Consider the following 25,000-nt stretch of genomic DNA (forward strand, 5'->3'; position numbering starts at 1 on the left):
ATCAACTTTTTTATTAAATTTGTAAAAATGTACAAAGTTTTGATATATACAGTACATCCTTAGAGAACAAATGAAGAAATATAAAACAATTATAAAAAATAATGTATTTTATATATATATATATATATATATATATATAAAATAAACTGTACAAATTTAAAAAAATATGTAGCCTACATAAAATTTATTTTACAATATAATAAATAAATTATAATAACAATTAATAGTATATATATATATATATATATATATATATATATATATATATATACAGTGCCCTCCAAAAGTATTGGAACAGTAAGGCCAATTCCTTTATTTTAGCTGTAGACTGTAAACATTTGGGTTTGACATCAAAAGATGAATATGAGATGAGAGATTAACATTTCAGCTTTTATTTACAGGTATTTTGATCTGGATCTGATTCACAACTTAGAAGATAGCACCTTTTGTTTGAACCCACCCATTTTTCATGTTACCAAAAGTACTGGAACATGTGACTGACAGGTGTGTTTTGTTGCCCTGGTGTGTCATAAATAGCACTGAATGTCTGCGCTCAGTTTCAGATCCGTGCAGACTGCATTTATAGTTAGTTAGACGTGTAACCAACATGAAAACCAGAGAGGTGTCTATGGGTGAAAAACAAGCAATTGTGAAGCTGAGAGAAGATGAAAAATCAATCAAACCATTGCACAAACACTGGCAATAGCAAGTACAATCATTAATCTCCTGAGGAAGAAAGAAACCACTGGTGTACTGAGTAACACCTCAAACGGGTAGATCAAGGAAAACATCTGCAGTTGATGATAGAAACATTGTGACAGCTGTAAAGATAGACCCTAAAACACCTGTTAGTGACATCAGCAACAACCTCCAGAGGGCAGGAGTGAAGGAATCACAATCTACTGTTCGCAGAAGACTTCATGAACAAAAGAACAGAGACTACACCAGAAGATGCAAACCACTCATTAGCAAGAAGAATAGGAGACGAGCTAATTCTGGGACAAGGTTTTATGGACCAAAGTGATGGAAAGGCTAAAGTTTGGAGAAAGAAAGGATCTGCTCATGATCCCAAACATACAAGCTCATCTGAAACACAGTGTACACAGGTGTACATTATAGTACACATTACACAAGTAATGTAACGGCTTGGGCTTTCATCGCTTCTTCTGGGGCAGGCTCATTAATCTTCATTAATGATGTAACACATGATGACAGCAGCAAAATTAACTCAGAAGTCTACAGAAATATTTTGTCTGACAATTTACAGAAAGATGCAACCAAACTGATTGGGAGATCCTTCATCATGCAGCAAGATAATGACCCAAAACATAGTGCCATAACAACACAGGAGCTCATCAGGGGCAAGAAGTGGAAGGTTTTAGACTGGCCAAGTACATCTCCACACTTAAACCCTGTAGAGTATGCACTTTACCTGCTAAAGAAGAGACTGAAGGGAGTAACCCCCCAAAACTGAAAGAGGCTGCGGTGAAAGCCTGGAAAAGCATCACAAAAGAAGAATGCTAAAGTTTGGTGATGTCAGTGGGTCACAGGCTTGATGCAGTTATTGAAGGATTTGCAACTAAATATAAAGTCTTTTTCACTTTAATCTGTTAATTCTATCTGTTCTTTTGGTAACATGAAAAATGGGTGGGTTCAAACAAAAGGTGCTATCTTCTAAGTTGTGTATCAGATCCAGATGAAAATACCTGTAAATAAAAGCTGAAATGTTAATCTCTCATCTCATATTCATCTTTTGATGTCAAACCCAAATGTTTTCAGTCTACAGCAAAAATAAAGGAATTGGCCTTACTGTTCCTATACTTTTGGAGATCACTGTATATATATATATATATATATATATTGACACCTATTTTATTTATTTTTTTTAGTTTTTGGGATTTTGTTGTATTTGATGTTGTGACAATGCTTTTATGGTTTTAGTTCATGATGATAACCCTGGTTTGGTATTTTTAGTAAACAGTCTTTATAATTAATTGTCTCTCTCGGTCTGTCGTCATGGTAATAAGTTGCTGTGATATTTGTGGCCAGTCGTCATGGCGACTCACCATTGTCGTGATCGATGTCTATGAGTTTGTCCAGGAAATCTTTGACGGACGCCACGCTGCACAGGATGCTGGGATGCAGAGGGGTCATCCACTGCTCTTTCCCATGACCCAGCTGAAGGCCCAGATTCCCCATGCTCTGCAGAGCCTGAGAGAGGTGTGAGTGGGTGAGTGAAGATCACTGCCTGTTTCAACATCCTAGTGCTTCAGAGTTGATCGTGTGCAGATAGTAACCCTCATTCTATGAAGCTCACCGCAGTCCCAGTATTCAGTCAGTTCCTCTTGTGTTTTTAAAGTGCATTTGAAGTTCCATCATGTTTCCGCATTTCAAATTCAACAACCATACTTTATTTTAAATGCAAACTATGACAATATTGATTCCTAAACTAATTCCTTGAACATCCCACAAAATGCACTGATAAATGCATGTTAATTTCCTGAGTTTATGTATTTTCTATAGAAACGGGCAGCGGCGTCATGCACTCATTATTTTTGAGGGGGCACGAGTTTGGTAGGGGGGGGGGGGGGGGGTCGTCATGTGGCACACAGCAGCCACAACAACACTTATGTTTTATTTATTTTTTTCCTTTTTATTCGAAACATTCCCAAACGAATTAACTATATCATGAAATATCTCGATTCTCACCTTTATAGAAATTAATTTTTTACACCTTTATTACCTTATATGTTAGTTGATCTAGTGGGCGATTGTCAAAGCAACCTAACAATGTAATATATTAACTATGCATAATAACCTGTCTGTTTACTTAATTAACAGATATGGGTGTCATGCCATAACATATTTTAATTCAACCGACTTTATATTTAATGTGAATTTAACATTGAAAGTTAATGTGAATAAAAACATTGTACGTTAGGCTACTAATCATACTAATCATGAATGCATGCACAAAATAAAATTATATTAAATATAAAATAATTAGTTACTGAAATGAAAATGATAGAAAAATCAATAGAAAAATAAACAATATTGAACATAATAAAAAATATGATTTTTCAAAAATAAATGCATGCATAAAGTAAATGACAGAAATGAAAATTATCTAAAAAAAAAAACGATAGAATATAATAAAAATCATGTTTATTCTAACAGTAATGCAGACATAAATGACTGAAATGAAAATTTTATAAAATAAATGAAAATAAACAATATAGAATATAACAAAAAATATTTTTCTGACATGAATGCATGCATAATTGACCGAAATGAAAATGATGATAAACAATATAGAATATTATAATAAATATTTTTTCTGACATGTATGCATTTTATGCAAATTATATAAAAAGAAATGTAAAATAAACAGTATAGAAAATTTTTTTAAATATTGTAATAACGAATGCCCAACTTAAAAGCAGGAGCTTCCCAATTGCATTTACTGGGAGGGCATTTTCATTTAAGAGAGCATTTAATGTTCAGTTGCACATTTTATTAATTTTCTGAAGCTGAATTTGCGATGTGAATGTGCACCGTACCTTAGCGAGCAGCAGCAGCGTTCTGCTGGTCCTGGTGTCTGCGTGGTGATCTCTCAGCTGGAAGAGTTTGGGCGTCAGAATCGCAGGAGCAAACAGCCGCAGGAAGAAAAAGCCGCTGATGGCCAAGTACTTCACATCCTACGAGACACAAACCGTGAGTAAAACCACACCACCACCATCATCATCATCCTCATTATCATCAGGTCCTCACCTCATTCTCAGGTTCTGGAAACTGTTCCTCCACACGTTTATGGAGCTGTTTAAAGACGACTCTCATCACAGGAGGACACTGGGAGACAGAGCTGACGATGGCCTCCATGATGCTGCTCAGATACATCTGCAGGAGCCCCACGCTGCTCTCCCTGACCTCAGCCTCCGACATAGAGCCTTTAAACGAGATACGCCTGCAGAGAGAGCACGGATTCAGATGCACTTTATGTGATGGTCACAGTCGTTTTTAGAGGGGTCATGAGCTGCTTTTTTAATACTTTATGTGCAATTATAATGCCAGTATAATTTTACATAAAACATGATTATAATTTAGATTTAGAAATAAAAGGCTATTTTCTATCCTGATTTTAGCCTCTGATTTGAAGGCTCCGTTGGAAGGGGCGTGTCTGCTGTGAGCCGTCAATGGAAACGCCCACTGATCTGATTGGCTGACATCTTTGCATATGAACTGAGCTACATTACATCTCACTAATGCTCCAGTGGGTGGGGCTGAAGACGGGATGATGTAGAAGTAGGCGTTGATCTGATTCTGCAGAGGTGGGCTTTCATCACACTGTGATGTCATAATGTGACAAAATCTGAAACGAGTCGTTTTCTGAGCTTGGGTTCAATAAAAGCTGTTTTCGGACTAACAAGGAAGTTTTGAGTTCTGAGGATGATTTCATAGTACAATGACCTGTAAACATCAAGTAAAATTAGATTTTTGATTTCTCAATTCAGGACACCTTTAAATATTACCTAGCTGCATCAATGAGCAAGTCATTGTCATGTTTTTAGGCAAACACGCCTCTTTTCTATGCAATACAAGGCTGATTATAGAATGTAAACTCCAGTGCAATTTGCTGCAATTAACAAGCAGGGATTCACTAAGAATGAGATGTTTTAGCTTTCGTATTAATTTTAGTAATTTTTGTTGACATATTGACATCATATTTCTCTCTCAGTATCTGTCTGCTTACTGTTACAGCTTTATGCATATTTACAGTTGGAAACAACTGGAATTCAAGATGACGCATGTGTTGTGCATGATGTTGATGTGACCCGTGGTGACAACGAATCTGCTGTCAATGGTAAGGAATGATTTTTTATGCGCAGTACTGCAATAATATTAAGGTATTGTGAATGTAAGAGTTTATAGACAAGAAGAATTGGAAAGATAATTAATATTTCATGTTTTATATTTTATGCAAAGTAATTATTTTCTAACATGAGTGCATACATAAATGATTTAAATAAAAATAATATAAAATAAATGTAAAATAAACTAAATAAAATATGATAAAAATATGATTTTTCCAACAGGAATGCATGCATAAATGACTGAATAAATTTGACATGCATAGTGTAAATGATTGAAATTAAAATGACATAAAATAAATGTAAAATAAACAATACAGAATATAATTGTTTGCATGAATCATAAATGCATAAATGATTGAAATAAAAATCCACTAAGAATGAGATGTTTTAGCTGTCATGTTAAATTTTAGTTAAAGTTTTAGTAATTTTGTTGTTTTTGACTTTATTTTTAGTTGTTGTTGTTTTTAAATGTCTGTATAGTTTTTATTAGTTTTTATTTCAGTTTTAGTTTCATTTCAGTACATCAAGTTTAACTAAAATGAGAAATGTTGCCTTGGAAACGAAGTTCAAGTTTTGTAAAATATTACTTTATTTAATTTACTGTAACATTTATTTAGAGTAAGGAAAATGCCTTTTTAATGGTTTTAGTTTTAGTTGACTATAATAACCCTGTTTACAACTATTGATTTTTAGCATGTTGCTATGCAGTTGCTATGGTGCTCTGTGTGTTTTTTTTTAATGATAATTGACTTTTTGAATGATAATTTTTGAATGATAATTGCCACAGGCAAAATCAAAATCATTGTGTTTTCATGCACTGGTCAATTTTGAGATTTTGGGCTATTTATTAAATATTACCCAGCTGCATCAATTAGCATGTAATTAAATTATATGCAAATGAGGCTCATTATAGTAAATCTCCAGAGCGATTAACACGCTGCTCTTAACGCCCACTGAAAGTAGACAGTAAGGAGGTTTATTTAAAAGACTTTTTTGTTTTTGTTTTTTTTACCAAGTGCATCTAAATGATCCTGCTCGCTTGTTTCCATAAATAGGAAACAACTGCACCATGCAAACTGCGATCAGCACTAATTTTGTAAGCATGTTTGTGTCATTACTTGATTTGCTCATTTCTTTAGTGAATTGTGTGCTAAAATATCAATCTTAGTGAATTCCTCGCTTGCTTGAGACATTTATTAGCAAGCGAACAAGATATTCTTGCACTTACTTGTATTGTGATTATTGTTATCATTGGGTTCACATAAAAATGTATGAATATACACTACTGTTCAAATGTTTGGAGTCAGAAAGAATACTTTTATTCATCAAGGATACATTAAATTGATCAAAAGTGCAGTAAAGACATTTACTGTATAATATTACGAAAGATTTATATTTCAAATAAATGCTGTCCTTTTGAACTTTATATTCATCAAAGCATCCTGAAAAATAAAATGTATCACAGTTAGTAATGATATCAGAGTAATGAAGCTGAAAATTCAGCTTTAATCACGGCAATAAATTACATTTTACAATATATTCACATAGAAAACAGCTATTCTGAAATGTAATAATATTTCACAATATTAATATTTTTCCTGTATTTTTAATCAAATAAATGTAGCCTTGGTGAGCAGAAGAGACTTCTTTCAAAAACATAAAAAATCGGTGGTGTATACATAAAAAGTTGTAAATTTGAAGAATAAATGGTAACACTTTACAATAAGGTTCATTAGTACACATTACTACATTTGTTAAAATGAACTAAGAATTAACAATACTTCTACAGCATTTATTAATCTTAGTTCATGTTAATTTCAGCATTTACTAATGCATTATTAAAATCAGGAGTTGTGCTTGTTAATGTCACGAATCCGGTCTATGAACGTCCGTTCACTCACCACCAGAGGTCACCCGCTCACCACATGGACTCTCACACTACACAGTCTGTTACACTATACCCTGGACTACATTTCCCATCATGCATTGCACTGATTACACACACAGCTGAATCCCATCAGACACGCTTTATAAGCCTTGGACTTCCTCTTTCAGATTATGGAGTATTGTTTAGCGTATATCACTCTTCTAGCGATAGCTACACTATGGAGCCATTCCTAGTTTCTAGTTCTTGTCTAATTTAGGTCTAGTAATTTCGTGTTGCCTTGTTGTCTGTTTCCTGATCTTCTGCCAGTGCATCTTGGATTGACCCTTTGCCTGCTGTTTCGGACTGTGTTTGCACCTCGCCTGGACTATTGCTTGTGTTATTTGGATTACCCCTCATGTCAAGCCCACTGGATATTGTTCGCCGATCGTAGACCCACAGTAAGAAGGAATATTCTTTGCCTTGTCTGTGATTTTACCTGTGCTATCTGACCCTTGCCGGTTTCTTGACCTCACCTTTGTAATTAAAATCTTGCATATGGATCCGCACATCTCACGTCTCGTTCACCCCATGACAGTTAACACTAGTTAATGCACTGTGAACTAACATGAACAATGAACAACTCTATTTTAATTAACTAATATTAACAAAAATGAATAAATAGTTAAATAAATGTATTATTCATTGTTTGTTCATATTAGTTTCCAGAACTTTTATTTTATACATATTTCCAATTAATTTTGTATATTTTCTGTTTTCATATTAATTTTAGTTCAATTAGTTTTGAATATTTATGTAATTTGTTAAGTTATGTCTTCTTTTATTAGTTTAATTTAAATATATCTATATAGTTTTAATATTAACATTTTCTGTTTTCATTTTGATTTTAAAGATTTAGTAAGTAATGATTCTGAAAATTCAACTGTGCCTCAGTAATATATTACATTTTACAATATATTCACATTTAAATCTTTTTTTAATCTAATAATATTACATATTTTCACAGTATTTTTGATCAAACAAATGCAGTCTTGGTGAGTCGTGTATATCAACAACATTAAAACATCTTACAAGACCCCAAACCTCTGAAATGGTGGTGTATGTGATATATTTCAAATATAAAACCTGGAGCTCAGTTGGTGCTCAGTGACATTTCTCAGGCTATACACAGATCTAAAAGCCAAAGTTTGGAGAGTTCACTGCTGTTGCCTGACAACACCGTTATTTTTCCCCGATCATGGCTGTTTCAACTAATGATATACTGCATGAATGAACTACTGTTTTGTGTGTGTGTTTGTGGGTTTCTACACACCTGGAGTGGTTGAGGTCTATCTTGCATGGATCCAACTCGACGTATTTCCTTTCCTCAAAGATGCGGTTGATAATGGGCTTCAGAACCTGGTGTAGATACAGCATCCCGACAGCCTGAGAAAAACACAAGCCCTCTGACTATATTCACACACTGAAAACACAAGCGCATGATGAAGATCAGATGAAGATCTGCACACACCTTCATGAACTGCTCCATAGCTTTGGAGGCCAGCGAGTTGGACCGGAAGAGTGTGTTTGGATCTGCTGTTGGGGAGAAACAGACAACATGTTCTGTCCATGTGTTTCTTCAGAACAAACCACAACCAGAAATCTGCATTCGTCTGTCATCTGTGCATATATTTCACATCAAATTAAAAGTTTTATGGTTTAACATGTAAAAACTGTAGAAATTAAGACCGCTATAAAAATTAGTATTGCAAATTTATAGCTATAGTGTAAAAAAAAAATTATTATATGAAATTATGACAATACTTTTTTTAAACAATGCAGCATTATATAATAGTAACATTTCTTATTTAGTTTTTATTAAGAAAGGTTTGTATTTTATTAATAATAATAATGAAACAATATTATTATTTTATAGACATACTGATATAATTTTGTCAAACTGCAGACCTAGTCAGTAGTTTCTTATTTAGATTTTTAGTAATTGTTTTTTACATTTACATTTATTCATTTAGCTGACGCTTTTATCCAAAGCGACTTACAATTGCTATATATGTCAGAGGTCGCACGCCTCTGGAGTAACTAGGGGTTAAGTGTCTTGCTCAGGGACACATTGGTGTCTCACAGTGGATTCGAACCCGGGTCTCTCACACCAAAGGCATGTGATCTTTCCGCAGTCAGATGTCCTGACACCTGTAGTTCGACTACAGCCAAACACAAAGCGTCTAAAACCTCTAGCAGATTTTTGGGCCGCATGGAAACGCTTGCCCAACATCCCGCAATGGGTATTACGCACCATTCGACACGGTTACACCATACAATTTCAGAAACGGCCACCCCCTTTCAGCAGGATTCTTCCCACGACAGTATGTCCTGGGCAGGCCGCGGTGTTACATCAGGAAATCGTGTTACTCCTAGAGAAAGGGGCTATAGAAGAATTACACCCCACTCAGATGGAGTCGGGTTTTTACAGCCGGTATTTTGCTGTACCCAAAAAAGATGGTGGTTTGCGTCTGATTCTGGACTTGCGTCATTTGAATCTTGCGCTCAGAGTGAGCAAGTTCAAGATGCTAACAGTAAAGTCCATTTTGTCTCAGATCCAACCTTGAGATTGGTTTGTGACTATGTAAAGGATGCATACTTTCAACATCCAGATCGTCAAGAGACACAGGGAGTTCCTCAGGTTTGCTTTCGAGGGCAAAGCTTATTAGTACTGTGTTCTTCCATTTGGACTGGCTCTGGCCCCCCGAACATTTACAAAGTGTATGGACGTCACTTTAGCCCCATTACAGCTCCAGGGCATCTGAATTTTGAACTAATTAGACGATTGGCTGATATTAGCTAAATCCCAGGATCAGGCACTGAGACATCGAGATTTAGTGCTCGATCATCTACGGAGTCTGGGACTACGGACGAACCCACGAAAGAGTGTTCTGCTGCCTCGCCAGAGAACAAAATTTTTAGGGGTAGACATTGATTCTCGTACAATGCGGGCACATCTGTCTCCCGCACGTGTGCAGTCATTACAGACCTGTCTCAGTCAGTTCAAGACAGGACGTCTAGTCCACGTAGGCTTGTGTCTCAGGTTGTTGGGTCTGATGGCAGCAGCGTCCCCTATAGTTCAGTTGGGCCTGCTCCATATGCGACCGTTTCAGTGGTGGACCGAGCCAGAACGTTTCACCTCGTTGTCATCCGTTTCGCAAAATGGCGGTTTTTGTGCTCTAAAACGGTGGAAAAGACCCCAGCTCCTTCAGAAAGAAGTCTAGCTGGGAGCGTGTCTTCGTCTCAAAACTATCATGACGGACGTGTCCCTGACGGGCTGGGGGGTGGTCCATCAAGGACATCCAGTTCGGGGAATGTGGTCAGAGGAGCAGCGGAGTTCGCACATAAATCGTTTGGAACTACTAGCAGTCATCCTGGCTCTCAGGTAGTTCTTACCGCAGTTGATGGGCTGTCATGTCAGGACAGACAACATGACTGTAGTTTCATACCTGAATTGTCAAGGAGGATTACATCCTCGCCCCCTGTACAGGATGGCAAGGAGTGTTCTTCTTTGGGCTCAAACAAAATTCCTGTCAGTCAGAGCGATCCATATCCCAGGTCACCTGAACTCAGGAGCAGACCTGCTCTCGAGGCAGAGGCTGAAGGATGGGGAATGGAGACTTCACCCTCAAGTGGTGAATCTCATATGGCAGAGGTTCGGACGAGCGGAAGTGGATCTATTTGCTTCGAGCATGACTACGCACTGCCTGCTCTGGTTTTCCCTGTCTCCCCCGTCGCCTCTGGGTCTGGATGCTTTGGCCCACGAATGGCCCAGAACCAGTCTGTACGCTTTTTCCCCCTATCCGGCTGCTCCCAGTAGTTCTACTCCGGATACGATCGGACCGAGTGGAGCACTTGTTGGTTGCTCCGTGGTGGCCTACCCAGTCGTGGTTTTTGGACCTGGTCAGTCTGTCGGTTGGCCCTCCTTGGGAGATTCTCCTCAGACACGATCTGTTGACTCAAGCTCGGGGCACGATTTGGCACCCTCGGCCGGATTTATGGAAGCTATGGGTGTGGCCCCTGAGCAGAACGTGTTCGTGTGTTCTGGTCTGTCGGCTGAGACTACCGACACTATTAATTCTAGAGCTCCCTCCACGAGACACTTTCAAGTTCAAGAGACTATTTGCTTCATGGTGTAGAGAACATGCCCTGGATCCAGTTCATTGCCCCTTTGGTTCAGTGCTGGAGTTTCTTCAGAGTCATTTTTCTGAGGGAGTGGCTTCTGCTACTCTCAAAGTGTATGTAGCAGCCATATCTGCGGGACATGCACTTGTAGGAGATGTTTCAGTGCGTCGTCATCCTTTGGTATCACGTTTTATGCAGGGTGCTAGATGGCTTAGGCCTTTCCATCCGACACAAGTTCCTTCTTGGGATCTTTCAATTGTTTTGGAAGGTCTGTCGGGCCATCCCTTTGAGCCGTCGGAGTCTGTGTCAGTAAAGTTGTTGACTCTCAAGACAGTTCTTTTGCTGGCTTTATCCTCCCTTAAGAGAGTAGGGGACTTGCAGGCTCTATATATCAGCCATTCATGTATGGACTTCGCCCCAGGGCTGGTAAAGGTCTTATTGCGACCCAGGCCAGATTATGTTCCTAAGTTTGCTTCGAATACATTTTGTTTTCAGCAGGTGGTCTTGGAGGCTTTCTCCCACGCTGACACAGCATCAGGTAACATGGATCTATGTCCGGGGAGCACATTAAGAATCTATGTAGACCGCACAGCTCAGTGGCGTGGATCTGACCAGCTGTTCATGTGTTTTGGTGGTAAGAGCAAAGGCTCCGCTGTCACCAAACAACGAATGTCGCATTGGATAGTTGAGGCTATCTCTTTAGCCTACGAGGCGCGTGGCTTGACTTTGCCTTTAGGACTACGTGCTCACTCCACGAGAGCAGTGGCTTCTTCTCAGGCCTTTCTGAAAGGATCGTCAATGGAAGATGTTTGTGCGGCAGCAGGATGGTCCTCTCCTAGCACTTTCATCAAGTTCTACAGCAGAGGTACTCAACAGGCGACCTGCGGGCTGCATCCGGCCCGTCTGCATTAATTTTGTGGCCCGCGTCATGCTGAAGTTTAATGTATTTTTATTACAGTTTGCGCTCAAAATATTAGGCAGTTTGATTTTTCTTTTTTTTTTTTTTATAAATGTAGCCTATACAATCGCAGTAGTAAAAGCTGCTCGATCTCTGCAAGCCCCAAACAACTTAAAAGAGAAGCGTTGTCCAACAAAAGAGGACAGCATGATTTTACTCCACAACATCAGTCGAGTGTTTGAAATAACTTCATTTTGTTGAGGTGATGTGCGGTTTTTGACACAGAACGAGGCAGATAATATATTCTATAAGGTAAAGGCAACGTCGATTATCTCGCTGATCCAGAGAGGGCAGTTTGCTTATATGAAACCTCTTTACAAAGTCTTTTGTATCGCTATTTCTGTATTCCAAACATTCAAATAATCACAGAAGTACTGGAATAAAAGTTTATAGTTCGGATATAAACACTGCTGTCAAAATAGAATAAATAATTTGTGGCCCTTCGCATCATATGTAGTTTAAATGCGGCCCGCTTGGCCTCTGAACTTGAGTACCCCTGTTCTACAGTCTAGATGTGATATAGCATACGGTACGAATGCGTGGGGGGCGGTGCTAAGCGCTATTTGGCCAATGAAATTGGCGTGAGGATATAAGGGCTTCAGACATTCGTCACACCGAGGATGTTCCCAAAGCGATGACGTCATCGCAGCATCTCGTTCTCTACTCGGGGAACCATGGTTACATGCATAACCGAGATGATTTCTATTCTGGAAATGTAAGCAAATTAGTGCATAATTAATTAGACAATGCCTAATTTGCATATTTAAACAACATTTCAGAATCTTGTAATCCAAAACAATTGTCTTGATATACTGTAATTAATCAACTAGGGAAAGTATTGTGATTCTCTATTAGTATTATTTTAACTTATTGAGCTGTGGCTTCTTGCCTTAACAAACACTACTAAAAAACTGTAATTCAATTTAATATTGATCATCTTTATTGCAATCTCAGAGGTACTTTAAATCAGTAATCATGATCCCATATGGTTGATCTGACCGATACAGACGCATTAAAACGCTTTCTGCTGGAGCTGTAACTTGCTCGCTCTCTTTAATCTTCCGTCGCTCGCTGACGAACATTTCCGTCTCGTTACGTTTCCTTTTGAAGCTGCTTCCTGTGGAGTTGCTATGGAAACGCAGGCTTTCTTTTTCTGTTTGACGCAATACAAAACCCTGGCCGAGTGTGAAAACCCACGCGCTCGCGCAACACAAAACCCCATTAATGAGAGAGAAGTTCAGATGACTTAATTCCGGCGAAGGGAACTGTGGGTAAATATAGCTGGACTGAAGTCGTCACGTCGCCTACACACAGAAGATGCACTGATCTCACACACACACACACACACACACACACACACACACAAACACACACATACATGGATCAGGGAAGTTACTTTTAATGGCTGGGCCCGAGTTACTTTTGAGATCTGGTAGAAATGTGTGACCCTGGAGTACAAAAGCAGTCATGAGTAGCACAGGTATATTTGTATCAATAGCCAACAATACATTGTATGGATCAAAATTATACATTTCTTTTATGCCAAAAATCATTAGAATATTAAGTAAAGCTCATGTTCCAAGAAGATATTTTGTAAATTTCCTACCATAAATATATCGAAACTTCATTTTTGATTAGTAATATGCATTGCTAAGAACTTCATTTGAACAACTTTAAAGGAGATTTTCTCAATATTTTGATTTGTTTGCACCCTCAGATTCCAGATTTTCAAATAGTTGTATCTTAGACAAATATTGTCCTATCATAACAAACCATACATCAATGGAAAACGTATTCATTCAGCTCTCAGATAATGCATAAATCTCAATTTCAATAAATTGACTGATTTTGTGGTCCAGGGTCACATATGACATAGCCTACAAAAATGAATCATTCATTCAACAAGTCTTCATTCATTTATTTCAAATGATTTTTTACATGATGATTTCATTTAAATTAATATTGTTAAACGGACTCGTTTATAACATTACATAAAACATTTTGTCAGAAACTCATGTAAGTTAGCATGCATATTATTATGTTTGATTGTCTAATGTTTTGTTTTCAGAATCGAAGTCCCCCCCCCCCCCCCCGTTCTTTAGGTACGTTCCGCAATCCATGCACACACACACACACGTTTGTTTTTGTGAATTGTGAGGACATTCCATAGGCGTAATGATTTTTTTACTGTACAAACTGTATTTTCTATCTCCTAACCCTACCCCTTACAGGAAACTGTGCATTTTTGCTTTAAAAAAAAAAACTCATTCTGTATGATTTATAAGCCTTTTGAAATATGGGGACATGGGGAAATGTCCTCATAATCACCTTCTCCTTGTAATACCTGTCATACCTGTGTCATACAAATTTGTGTCCTCATATGTCACAAAAACACACACACACACACACACACACACGTACTGGTGCTGTGGACCTCTCTGGTGTTGAGGTAGTCCAGGAAGGGCACCACCAGACCCTGACCCAGATAGATCTTGACCAGCGTCATGGCCACGTCTTGCCTGCTCTCCACCGTCGTCACCTCCTCCAGCAGAGTCAGCGGCGTGGGCTCATCCACCTGACAGCAGAGGAACAATTCACACAGGAACGACAGGAGGAGGAATTCAACTGATTTTGGGACAAGAACAAATGACGTCTTATGCCAAGTTGACACTGCACGATTTTAGCCCAGATTTTCACTCGCTGACAGGTTTTGCGAAATCGCCGACAAATGCCCGAAATCAGAGGCAAATCAGTGCTCGTTCACGCAGTCACGCAGTGTGAATTATCAAAGAGGCGATCTGAGGGAATCGCCGATGCCCGTCAAATATTTGGCATGCTATATAATATATATATATATATATATATATATATATATATATATATATATATATATATAATAATTTTTTTTAATTACATAAAAGGGGGCTAGGGTTTTTCCTGTAAATAATATTCTTCTATAAAGGACAAAAGATTTATTGCATTTTTCTTTTTCATCACTTTGAGGGCTTTTGTATGCTAATAAACTCGTTATAAAAATGCACAAAACGTTGGTTTCCCTTTCAAGTAGCCTACTTATATTTGTGTAGCCTATATAAAATTTTCCCAGCAGAAGTATGTTGTTAGCAAATCATCTTTGTTAATTATTGTGTGTTCGGGGAGGACTATAGTCCACAATATCAGCGTGATCTTGCGCTATATCCTTATCAGTTCTCGTGTGTTTTTGGCTGTAGTTTGCAGATCAGACAGAATCTGTGATTCTTCCTGTTTTAAAGTCATGCAGTGTAACCTCCTGTCGCTGATACATCGTGCAATGTGAACACAGCAGCGACTGAATACCCCAGATAGTGGTGCAGTGTGAAAACAACAGTGATCCAACGACTTTAAAAATCATGCAGTGTGAACTCAGCATTAGACGTTATGTTGACGGTTTCTGTTTTTGGGCCTGAATCAGGGTTATTATATGCAATTAAAACTAAACCATAAAGCATTTCCATTACCACTAATAAAATAAATGTTAACTGAAATCAAATTAAATATTTTTTAAAGTAATTTTTTTTCATGTAGTTGCCAATACAACATTTATTATTTTTATTTAGTTTAGTTTGATGTAATAAAATGGAAATAAAAATAGTTAAAACAAAATAAAAAGTAATTTAAAATATTAATTGTGGAAACGTTTCTCATTTATTTTAGTTTACTTGATGTATTAAAATAACTAGAACTGAAATAAAAACTATAAGCATATTAAAAATACAACTAAATTACTGAAATTAAAAATAAAATAGAAAATTACAGATTTCTAGAAAATTCTGTGTGCTCTGTGTAAAGTGAAAGTTAATTGATTAAAAATAGTGAAACACAGAGTGTTTAAATTACATGTAAATGCCTTTAGTCATTTGAAGCATTGATTTTTCATGTATTATTAAATATGCATGCATTTAATAATACATTTCTCATTTTCATTTAATTTAACTTGATGTACTAAAATAACTAAAACTGAAATAAATGATTAAAAACCATATAGACATCACAAAAAAAACCTAACACAACTAAATATCTTAAATTAAAATAAAAACGGAAATGTTTTCGGAACTAGTCTATGGCCCGGTTTCACAGACAGGGTTTAGACTAAGCCAGGATTAGGCCATAGTTCAATCAGGACATTTAAGTGATTTTTATAAACGTGCTTATAAAAAGCATTACTGGTGTGCATCTTGAGACAAAACAAAGGCACTGATATATTTTAAGATCAGTCAGAGCAAGTTTCTTTCAGTTGAAACAGCTCAGACTTACATTTTAGTCTAGGATTAGGTTTAAGCCTTGTCTGTGAAACTGGGGGAATATGTTGTGTATGTGATAACATTTATATGAAATGCATTATTAAACTACACTAGAGCACTATTTTAAATGAAATTCAAATTTAAATTAAGATTCTGGATTTTGTTTGCCAAGTTCAGGAATTTAACGGACATTCTTAATTACAATTCTAAATGTAGCACAGCCTTGTTTATCAGATAGAAGAAGAGGAACTAGTTGGTTTGGAACTAAATTTGACAAACATGACATCACTGTGGTTTAGTGTCAGTATTTTTATCATCTGTTAATGAGGAATAGCTGAAGCACCAGAACCAGAACTGAACGTATGGTTTAAATGCCATGTAATGACAGAAACCGTCTCTGTGTGTGATGCACCTCTGACGGCGAGAGGACGGCCTCCACCAGCAGCTCGATTAGAGGCTGATAATACACAGACGGAAGAATCCTCTCCTCGGCCAAACGCACCTTCAGACGCAGAGCACCCAGTTTACCTCTGAGAAACAGACAGAGAGACGGTCAGCCATGCGTCTAACTGTGTGCTTTATAATAGTGCTTTCACTGTTTGGGTTTCATTCTCTTCAGACTAAATCAGAACTGACCTGTAAGATGGGAAACTGTGGTGTGCAACAAGCCTTTTTTGGGTGTGTTTGCATCATTACCAACACCTTAAGACTAGAGTTTCACAAACACAAACTAGTGTTGAGAAAAAGCTAATACACTGCAAAACTTGCCATTTTCCAGATATCTAAACTCTCTTGTATCAAGATACATTTACTTGAGATAAGAAATGAAGCCTTGTTTACTGAAACTTTTTTTTTTTTTGGTTAAAAAAATAAATAAATAAATTCTGCTAATAGGGTAAAAAAATAAATAATAATAATTCAAACGGAAAATAAAATAATTTTCTTACCCCATGCACTGACAGATATTTTTTCCTGTTTTGGGCATCTCACTTAATTTTGATAAAAGTTTCAGTTACGTTTTCAGCATTTCGCATCTCAAGTAAATGTATCTTGATTTAAGAATATTTAGATATTTATACTGGAAAACAAGACAAAAATACTGAGGAATAAATATTTTTTTTTTTTTTTTGCAGTGTAATTAAATTAAAACATTTTAAATGATAGATAATGATAGATTTTAAAATAAAACCCAATAAAATAAAACACTTCTATTAAATATGTAAAGCTTATTATTAATATTATAAAATAAATATATATAAAAATAAAACAATATTAAATATTTTGTGTTTACCTGCATTTCATGTGACCCCCAACTGACATGTGACTGTCGTTAAATTGTTGAAATATTTCTATAACTTAAAATGTCTGGGTATTTTAAGAAAATATTTGGTTTGGGAATCAGCAGATGTAAATCAATCTTAGTGAATTCCAGGGTCAGAAATTAATAGGGGCTTGTAACAAAAACACCCCCAAAATGAACAAAATGCCCCACAAATTTAAGATAAAGGGGCAAAAATTAATCAAATTAATTAAATTAGATCTGTTTAAATGGCTGTTGTGATCCGAATAAAACGTGAAAATTAATGAAGTGTCAATTTGCCGGATTGGTTTTAGATCGGCTCAAGTTGCCTTTTACACATTGTTTTTGCAGCGTTGACCATTACAACCAATCACAAGCATTTCTGTTGAGCTCATGAATGCAATGGCCAATCAGAGGCATGTAGATTAGTCAGCGCTGAAAATGCTTACTGAATTCTACACGCATAAAATCTCTCATCCTAAGCAACAGAAAAGTGCATTTCGCTGCTTCAGTGATTATAAGAGGAGTTTTTGCATAACTTGCACTAGACTAGACTAACGCCATGAACGATGCGTTTGTCTGTATAGCCAAAATATGACGTGATGTTTCCCCCCCAAAAAAGCTATAACAGACAACAACGATTTTTGTCATAATATTGCAGCCCTACCCTGTAATGAGTTCCTGTTATTTAAATATATCATTTATATACAATTTTAAACAGATTGTTGATATTGTTAACAGTTTAAGCTGATTGATTGAAGTAATTGGTTAAGTTTAAGTATTTGACATTAAAGACAGCACAGATACAATTAATAAGGTAATTACAAAACTGCCCTTTTAAATGAAAAAAAAGCCCCTGGAAATCAAGGGGGGAAATGTTACCTTTTAATGAACAGTTAATTTCTGACTCTGGTCAATTCACTTCTCTAATGTGATGTGAAAGCAGCCTGCCATTAAATTAAATTGCCATCACACACACAATGTGACTAATGAATGTGACTGTATAACACACACACACACACACACACCCGGCGTCGTCCTCTGTGTTTCCCAGCGGCAGCAAGCGAAACCAGCCCTGCAGCGAAGGAGATCTGTGCAGACACGACAGAGGGATCTCCACCTGTACAACCCACAAACACACACAATCAGTACAGTTCACCCAAAAACCATCATCATCATGTTTCCGTGCTAAACAGCTGCTTTGTTTTCCACAGAACAAACAACCACATACTGCAACAGGAGTGTGAGTAAAAGACTGTTTAGGGGAACAGTGCCTTTAACATTCAATATAAATTAGTTTCCATTGTAGTTTATACCCATTTTTTTCTCATTTTAAGATTTTATGCACATCTTGGTGTTTCCACCCCGTGTTTTTTTTTTTAATGCAATATCCCAAATTTTGCATATGTATCCAAAGATGCATGGATGGAAACATAGATTATTCATATATTAAGTTTGATGTTTATATGCACAAAAAATGATCTGCCTTCTACACATTTTTTAATGCAACATCTCAAATTTTACATAAAGGTGCATGCATGGAAACATGTGACACTTCATTGCTGCAGTGAATGTCAGCTAGTTATTTAAAATGATACTTATTTAAATGTTTAATCAATCGACCGACTGTCGCCTCACCTTTCCCAGGAAGTCGTTCTTGCCCACCATGTCCCAGTCCCAGACCTCCACCGTCACGCTTCCACCATCATCATCCTCACCTTCATCCAAACTCAACTCCAGCGCCTCATCCCAGTGCGGGAAGCGCGTCTTCTTTATGATCTGATGAAACAGCCTGGTATTATAACATTTACAGCAGAACACGCTCATGAGGAATTCATTTTAATACCACATACTGATCAAGAACTTTGTTGAGCTTTATTTTGCTAAAAATGTCATATTTTTCATATTTATTTAGCAATACTAACAAGAGATGTCAGAAATATTAGTATTGTAATTTTACAGTTGTACTATAAAATAAAATAATAGTAATTATTATTATTATATTTTTCTTGAAGACTCAGTTTTTTTTACAGTGAAATATTACAATATTTCTTATAATAATAATAAAATGATGATGATGATTGTTATTATTATTTTATAGTCATATTAAATATATAATCACACATTTTGCAGTCCTACAAACAAGCACAGCAAACAAGGAGCATGGAGCTCATTTTTTATCCAAAAAAACACAAGATTTTGGATTTTTTTTCCAATTTATGCTACTCCAATATAAGAAGGAGGGAAGTGAAAACTGCACCCAAACGGCTGGTTCTGGCGCGTACTGTCAATGTTTTGAACATGCAGAAGCGTGCTTTAATGGCGTGTTTTGTCTGTTTTGTAGCCTGAGAGCCTCTGGTAACAGTATGGATGGAGACAGAAGATCTCACCGATGTCTCAGCGCTGAGGTTGTTGTAGATGATTCTGGTGAAAGGATCAGAGGTACCGGAAATATCGCGTGGAGCCAAATCACTGTAACCACACAAACACACAACACCTCATGATTCAGACAGCCTGAATATAATATATACTGTATAATATAACTTTTATGCACTTTCATCCGAAGCGACTCATAATAGAGGAAGATTTCCATCTTAGAAACATTGCCAAGCTTCGAAACATGCTACCCGTTTCTGATGCAGAAAAGCTAGTTCATGCATTCATGACCTCTAGACTGGACTATTGTAAAGCAGTCTGTTACAGAACAAATAATATTTGTAATAATGTTAGGTTATCAGAAGGCTGGATCAGGTCCTCACCGGGCCTCGATGACGTGACAGTGCAGGCTGGTTCTCTGAGCATCTCTGTGCAGCTCCAGAGCCAAATGAATCTCACCCTGAACCTCTTCATCCGGATCCACACGCGTCAGATTCAGCCAGCTATCCAAACCTGCAGGAAAACACACATATAACAGGGCTGAAACTTCACTTATTTGAACAGATTACAAAAAAGTCATTGGGCCTCATTCATGAAACATTCGTGAATATATGAGTCAATTCTGAGTAATTTGCACGTTAAACGGATCTTCCCAAAAACTCAGATTTGATAGTTAAACGTGTATGTTAATGAAATCCAATCATTTGTAAATAGGGCGCTCATGCATGCTCATTCACAATTAGCACAATCCCCACCTATGATTGCATATGAACTGGATTGGAAGTTGATATACAAACTATTAAAGATTCTTAGAACACTTATATGTTGCATAGGTATCGACATATAATATACACTCTCAATTAGATCATCCGAAGACGAATGGATAGAGACCAAACATGATATACATGAGGTCATATTAACTAGTGCTCTATCATAAGCATGCATAAAACAGGATGCAATACACAAAAACATAACAGTAATAATATACACAATGATCTGAAGATATGTGTGTTCATTCAAAGAAAGGTTTTTCTATGACTGAATTAGAGAAGAGTCCATTTTTATGCTATAATGTGTTTTTCCTAAAGGAATATGAAGTGAGTTGCTCTGGCCGCATTCCTTTGAGCAATAAAACACGTGTTATCAGATCAGTTGCCATGGAACCAGAGGTTCTTAGGTGTTAATGCATTTCGGGGGAAGGGTCTTTTGGGTTAGGTGAGGGGGCATAAGAGATTATTTGTTAAATATAGCAAATAGTTTTGTGTCTGATTGGTCCAAATGTTACAATTGATTGGACGGCTGGGTAAAAAGTGATAGTGACAAGCGCTGCGTTCTACCCAAAGCTAAACCGGAGCTAAACAGTTTATCAACTCTCAGCTACAAAAACAACAACAACAACAAAAAAACAGAGCAAACGACCTTGTAAAATATTATGATTGCAGTGCAACAAAATTCAGTGTCATCAGTTTGCCAAAAAGAACACATTTTACACGATTTACACGTGGTAGGGAGCAGGTGTACATTTCTTTCTACATTTTGAAAATACGAATATTTTCATGAATTCTAAAATTTACATCAGAACAGCTTTACGAATGATTTAGACAAAAATTTGTTCTGCTCGTGTTTCATGAATGAGGCCCATTGGATGTATTCAGAATAGCGTGCATACTATTCATACTTTTTTTTTGCAGTATACAGTATTTATACTGTAAATCATACACAGATTTAATGTTTGCATTTGCCAAAGTGTGCAGTATACAACCAGAATGCACTGCAGATATTGTATCCCACAATGCAATGCAAACCTTTCAGTTCCAGTGTGGCAAATATCAAGTAATATCAGCTGTGAATCACTCTTATTTGAGTATCATTTACATACTACTATTATTATTATTGAGTTGTTTTTTTTTACTTTAATAGTTTTTATTTTTGTATATTACGTTTTTATTAAAATTTGAGTTACATTTTTAGTTTTTGTCATTTTTATTAGCTTTTTTTATTTTTGTCATGTTTATATAGTTTTGTTTATTTTAGTACATAAAGTTAAACTCAATTAAAATGATACATGTTGCTTTGACAGTTTACCGTTTTTATGTACTTTATTTTATTTCATTTAATTTCATTTAACATTTATTTTATTTCAAGTAAAGATTTGTTTTTAATGGTTTGAATCCCACTGAATCAAGCATGCAATGTCGTTGGTTTAATACAGAATAATACTGTTAAAAAGTTTAATAGTGCTTACTTTTTACATATTATATAGAAACCGTATTTAGATTTATTGCATGCTAAATGCAGCGGCTGTAAAAATGTTTTGCATTGTAAATCTGCTTTGGTCACATTTCAGAGATTTTGGCAGCATGATCAAAAAAATTTGTCAAAAAAGGTGATGTTAAAAATTATGATTTGCAGTTCATTTGTCAGACTGGAAATGGAAGGTCAAGTTGTGCATAGTGCATTGTGGGATACAGTATCTCATGCGTATAGTATGCTTATGCTCTGGCTGCGGATTATGCACAAAATGATGTTGTATTTGGTTTTAAATGTGCATGCATAAATTTCACATAATCCTGCAGAGTAATGTGAGCGATGATTTTAAAGCAGAGCAGCAGTAGGATGCAGTTACAGTAAATCATCTCTCATCGGAGTGTTTCACAGAGCCCAATGCTTCCCATGATCCTGTGGGTGAGGGTGAGTCAGTCCTGACAGGCTGCAGTGAATCATGCAGGGCAAGTGCATGCTGGGAGTACATGAAGCCCACTGCGGGGCGGCGTGGTCGCTCATACATCACACGTGTGCCCGCAATAACCCATAACTCCTGCCTTTCAGTGGAGGGAATTACTTTAGGATGAAAATAATCATTGCTCTGCTCTCCGGATGATTTTAAACACTGTGTTCAATTTAATAGTTAATGTTTTATGGTTTAGCACAAAGACTGTGCCAAGACATTTCAGTTTCTGTAGTTTTAACTCAACATATTCCTCTGACTCTGGCTTATAAACATACAGAGAGATGACTGTTCCTGTTGCCATGGCGATCAGGATTATTGTAGTTAACTAAAACTAAAACCATAACAAAATAATTTTGCTACTTGAAATAAACATTAACTGAAAAATAAATAAATATATATATATATATATATATATATATATATATATACATACAGTATATACATATATGTATTAGTGCTGTCAAACGATTCACATCCAAAATAAACGTTTTTGTTTACATAATACATATGTGGACTGTGTATATTAATTTTGTATATATAAATACACCCACATACAGTATGAAAATATTTAAATGTATTTACATTTATATATTTATATTATATAAAATATATAAACATAGCATATTTTTCTTATATATACACACATGCATATGTGTGTACTATATATATATATATACATAAATATACACAGTACACACTCATATATTATCTAAACAGAGACTTTTATTTTGTATGCGATTAATCGTTTGACAGCACTAATGTATACATATCTATATATCTAAACATTTAAAAACTTTTCATCTTGCTGCCGTTTTGATGTACTAAAGTAACTAAAGCTGAAATAAATGTAATTTTTATTTAAATTTAAATGTAATTTTACAGCTTTATTGTATGCTATGTGTTTGGGTTCTGCTAATTGGGAAAATAATCCTGTAGTATTTTAATTTGTGCTGAATGGGTCTGTTTTCTGCACACTTGTTCTTTGTAGAAAAGTTATTACCTTTGTGTTGAGCGGCGATCAGGGAGATCAGGGAGATTTTATTCAGGGAGATTTTACCAATCACATCATCATGACTGCAGCATGAAAAACAACATGAGATTTGTGTTAATATTCAGAAGATTTCCACATTAAACCACCAGCATGATCATCATCAACCACACTTACAGGCATTATGAAACACATAAACAAACAGATCTACAGTCAAACGGAAGAAACAAAGAGGAGAAACGAGTACAGACGTGGTCATCACACCATCTGTGTGTTTGTGTGTGCAAACGTTCTGCTGTGTGAATGTGTTCATTTACAAACACTGCGTGAGTTCATCACATGACGGGGCTCCACATCTTTTATTTTGGATGCGATTAATCATTTGGCAGCACTAATATTATATTATTATGTTATATTTTTGGGTGAAAATGAAGTTAGTAAAATGTTGTAAGAAACATTTTTTTTTTTTTAAGTGTTCTTTGAATAATGAAAAAATGAAGTTCAATTTTGGGGGAAAGTAATGTTAGTAGAACATTGTAATGTTTTAGAAACATTTATTTCAAAACAATGTTCCCACAATGCTTTTATAAGCTACATTTGTTAGTTGCTGTTGGTTTACTCATCAAACCTCATGCATTTTTCACTTCTGCAGTGAGATCACGGCACGTTTGTTACCCGATGGTGTCTTCATCCATGACGTAGAAGGTGAGCGTATGGAAGCCCATTGGCAGGTGAAGGGTGTATTCCTCGCCCCAGAACGGGTTTAGGTTCTTCCAGACGGTGGCGGTTCTAGACGGGACACAGAACACAAGATTTAATGAACACTTCACTGAGCTTCATGTGGCATGGAGACAATTTGCGTACGTTTAATACGTGCATTCGAGCCTGAATTAGAATCTGCCTGGATACAGAGAACAATTTAAACGACCATAAGTGACGAGGATGGAAAACAATCAATCAATTCACCCAATTTCTCAAAGGGAGGCCTGATCATTTCCATTTCAAAAGACAACGCTTTTTAAATATGCACCACACCAGGTGTGCTGTTCATCAAACTATCACAAGCAACACTGACTCCTTCAGACACACAGCATCATTTCTGCGAGGGGCTTGTGGTTAGTTTGTTGTTCTCCATGGTAACCAGCTGATGTTGTAAAGTGCATTGATGCGTCCCATCATCACAGCATCAGTGGCAAACAGATCAGTTCGATCAATAATCAATACATCATGCATGCAATCGATAAATCAGTGACTATTATGATTATTAATTGAGCTTTCAAAACTTAAACAAATGCAATAAATGACCTACTTGTTTAGAGACATGGCTTTTGTGCACATTTACACATACAGCTGTTTTTTTTTTTTTTTTTTTTTTTTTCAGACTGATTACAAACTAAACATAAAAGAAAAATGATTGCATCTTTAGAATTACAGAAACATTGTTACT

At 36.4% G+C, this 25,000-nt stretch overlaps 1 protein-coding gene across 1 annotated transcript in view; it reads right to left on the reverse strand.

Annotated features, from left to right (window-relative positions):
* LOC306849137 (rasGAP-activating-like protein 1) overlaps positions 1-25,000 on the reverse strand; it is a gene marked incomplete at both ends in the record, with an annotated part of 42,500 nt that overhangs the window by 14,836 nt on the left and 2,664 nt on the right. The window contains 13 exons of the mRNA XM_079383979.1: positions 2,067-2,211; positions 3,561-3,698; positions 3,772-3,964; positions 8,069-8,181; positions 8,267-8,331; positions 14,300-14,453; positions 16,571-16,688; positions 18,487-18,578; positions 19,097-19,237; positions 19,849-19,930; positions 20,218-20,347; positions 23,566-23,639; positions 24,229-24,342. Of these exons, the coding sequence (XP_079240105.1) occupies positions 2,067-2,211; positions 3,561-3,698; positions 3,772-3,964; positions 8,069-8,181; positions 8,267-8,331; positions 14,300-14,453; positions 16,571-16,688; positions 18,487-18,578; positions 19,097-19,237; positions 19,849-19,930; positions 20,218-20,347; positions 23,566-23,639; positions 24,229-24,342 (1,559 nt within the window). The remainder of the gene's footprint in view (positions 1-2,066; positions 2,212-3,560; positions 3,699-3,771; positions 3,965-8,068; positions 8,182-8,266; positions 8,332-14,299; positions 14,454-16,570; positions 16,689-18,486; positions 18,579-19,096; positions 19,238-19,848; positions 19,931-20,217; positions 20,348-23,565; positions 23,640-24,228; positions 24,343-25,000) is intronic.

This window comes from Barbus barbus (assembly GCF_936440315.1).
Source record: "Barbus barbus genome assembly, chromosome: 29".
In the NCBI taxonomy this organism is placed as follows: Eukaryota; Metazoa; Chordata; class Actinopteri; order Cypriniformes; family Cyprinidae; genus Barbus; species Barbus barbus.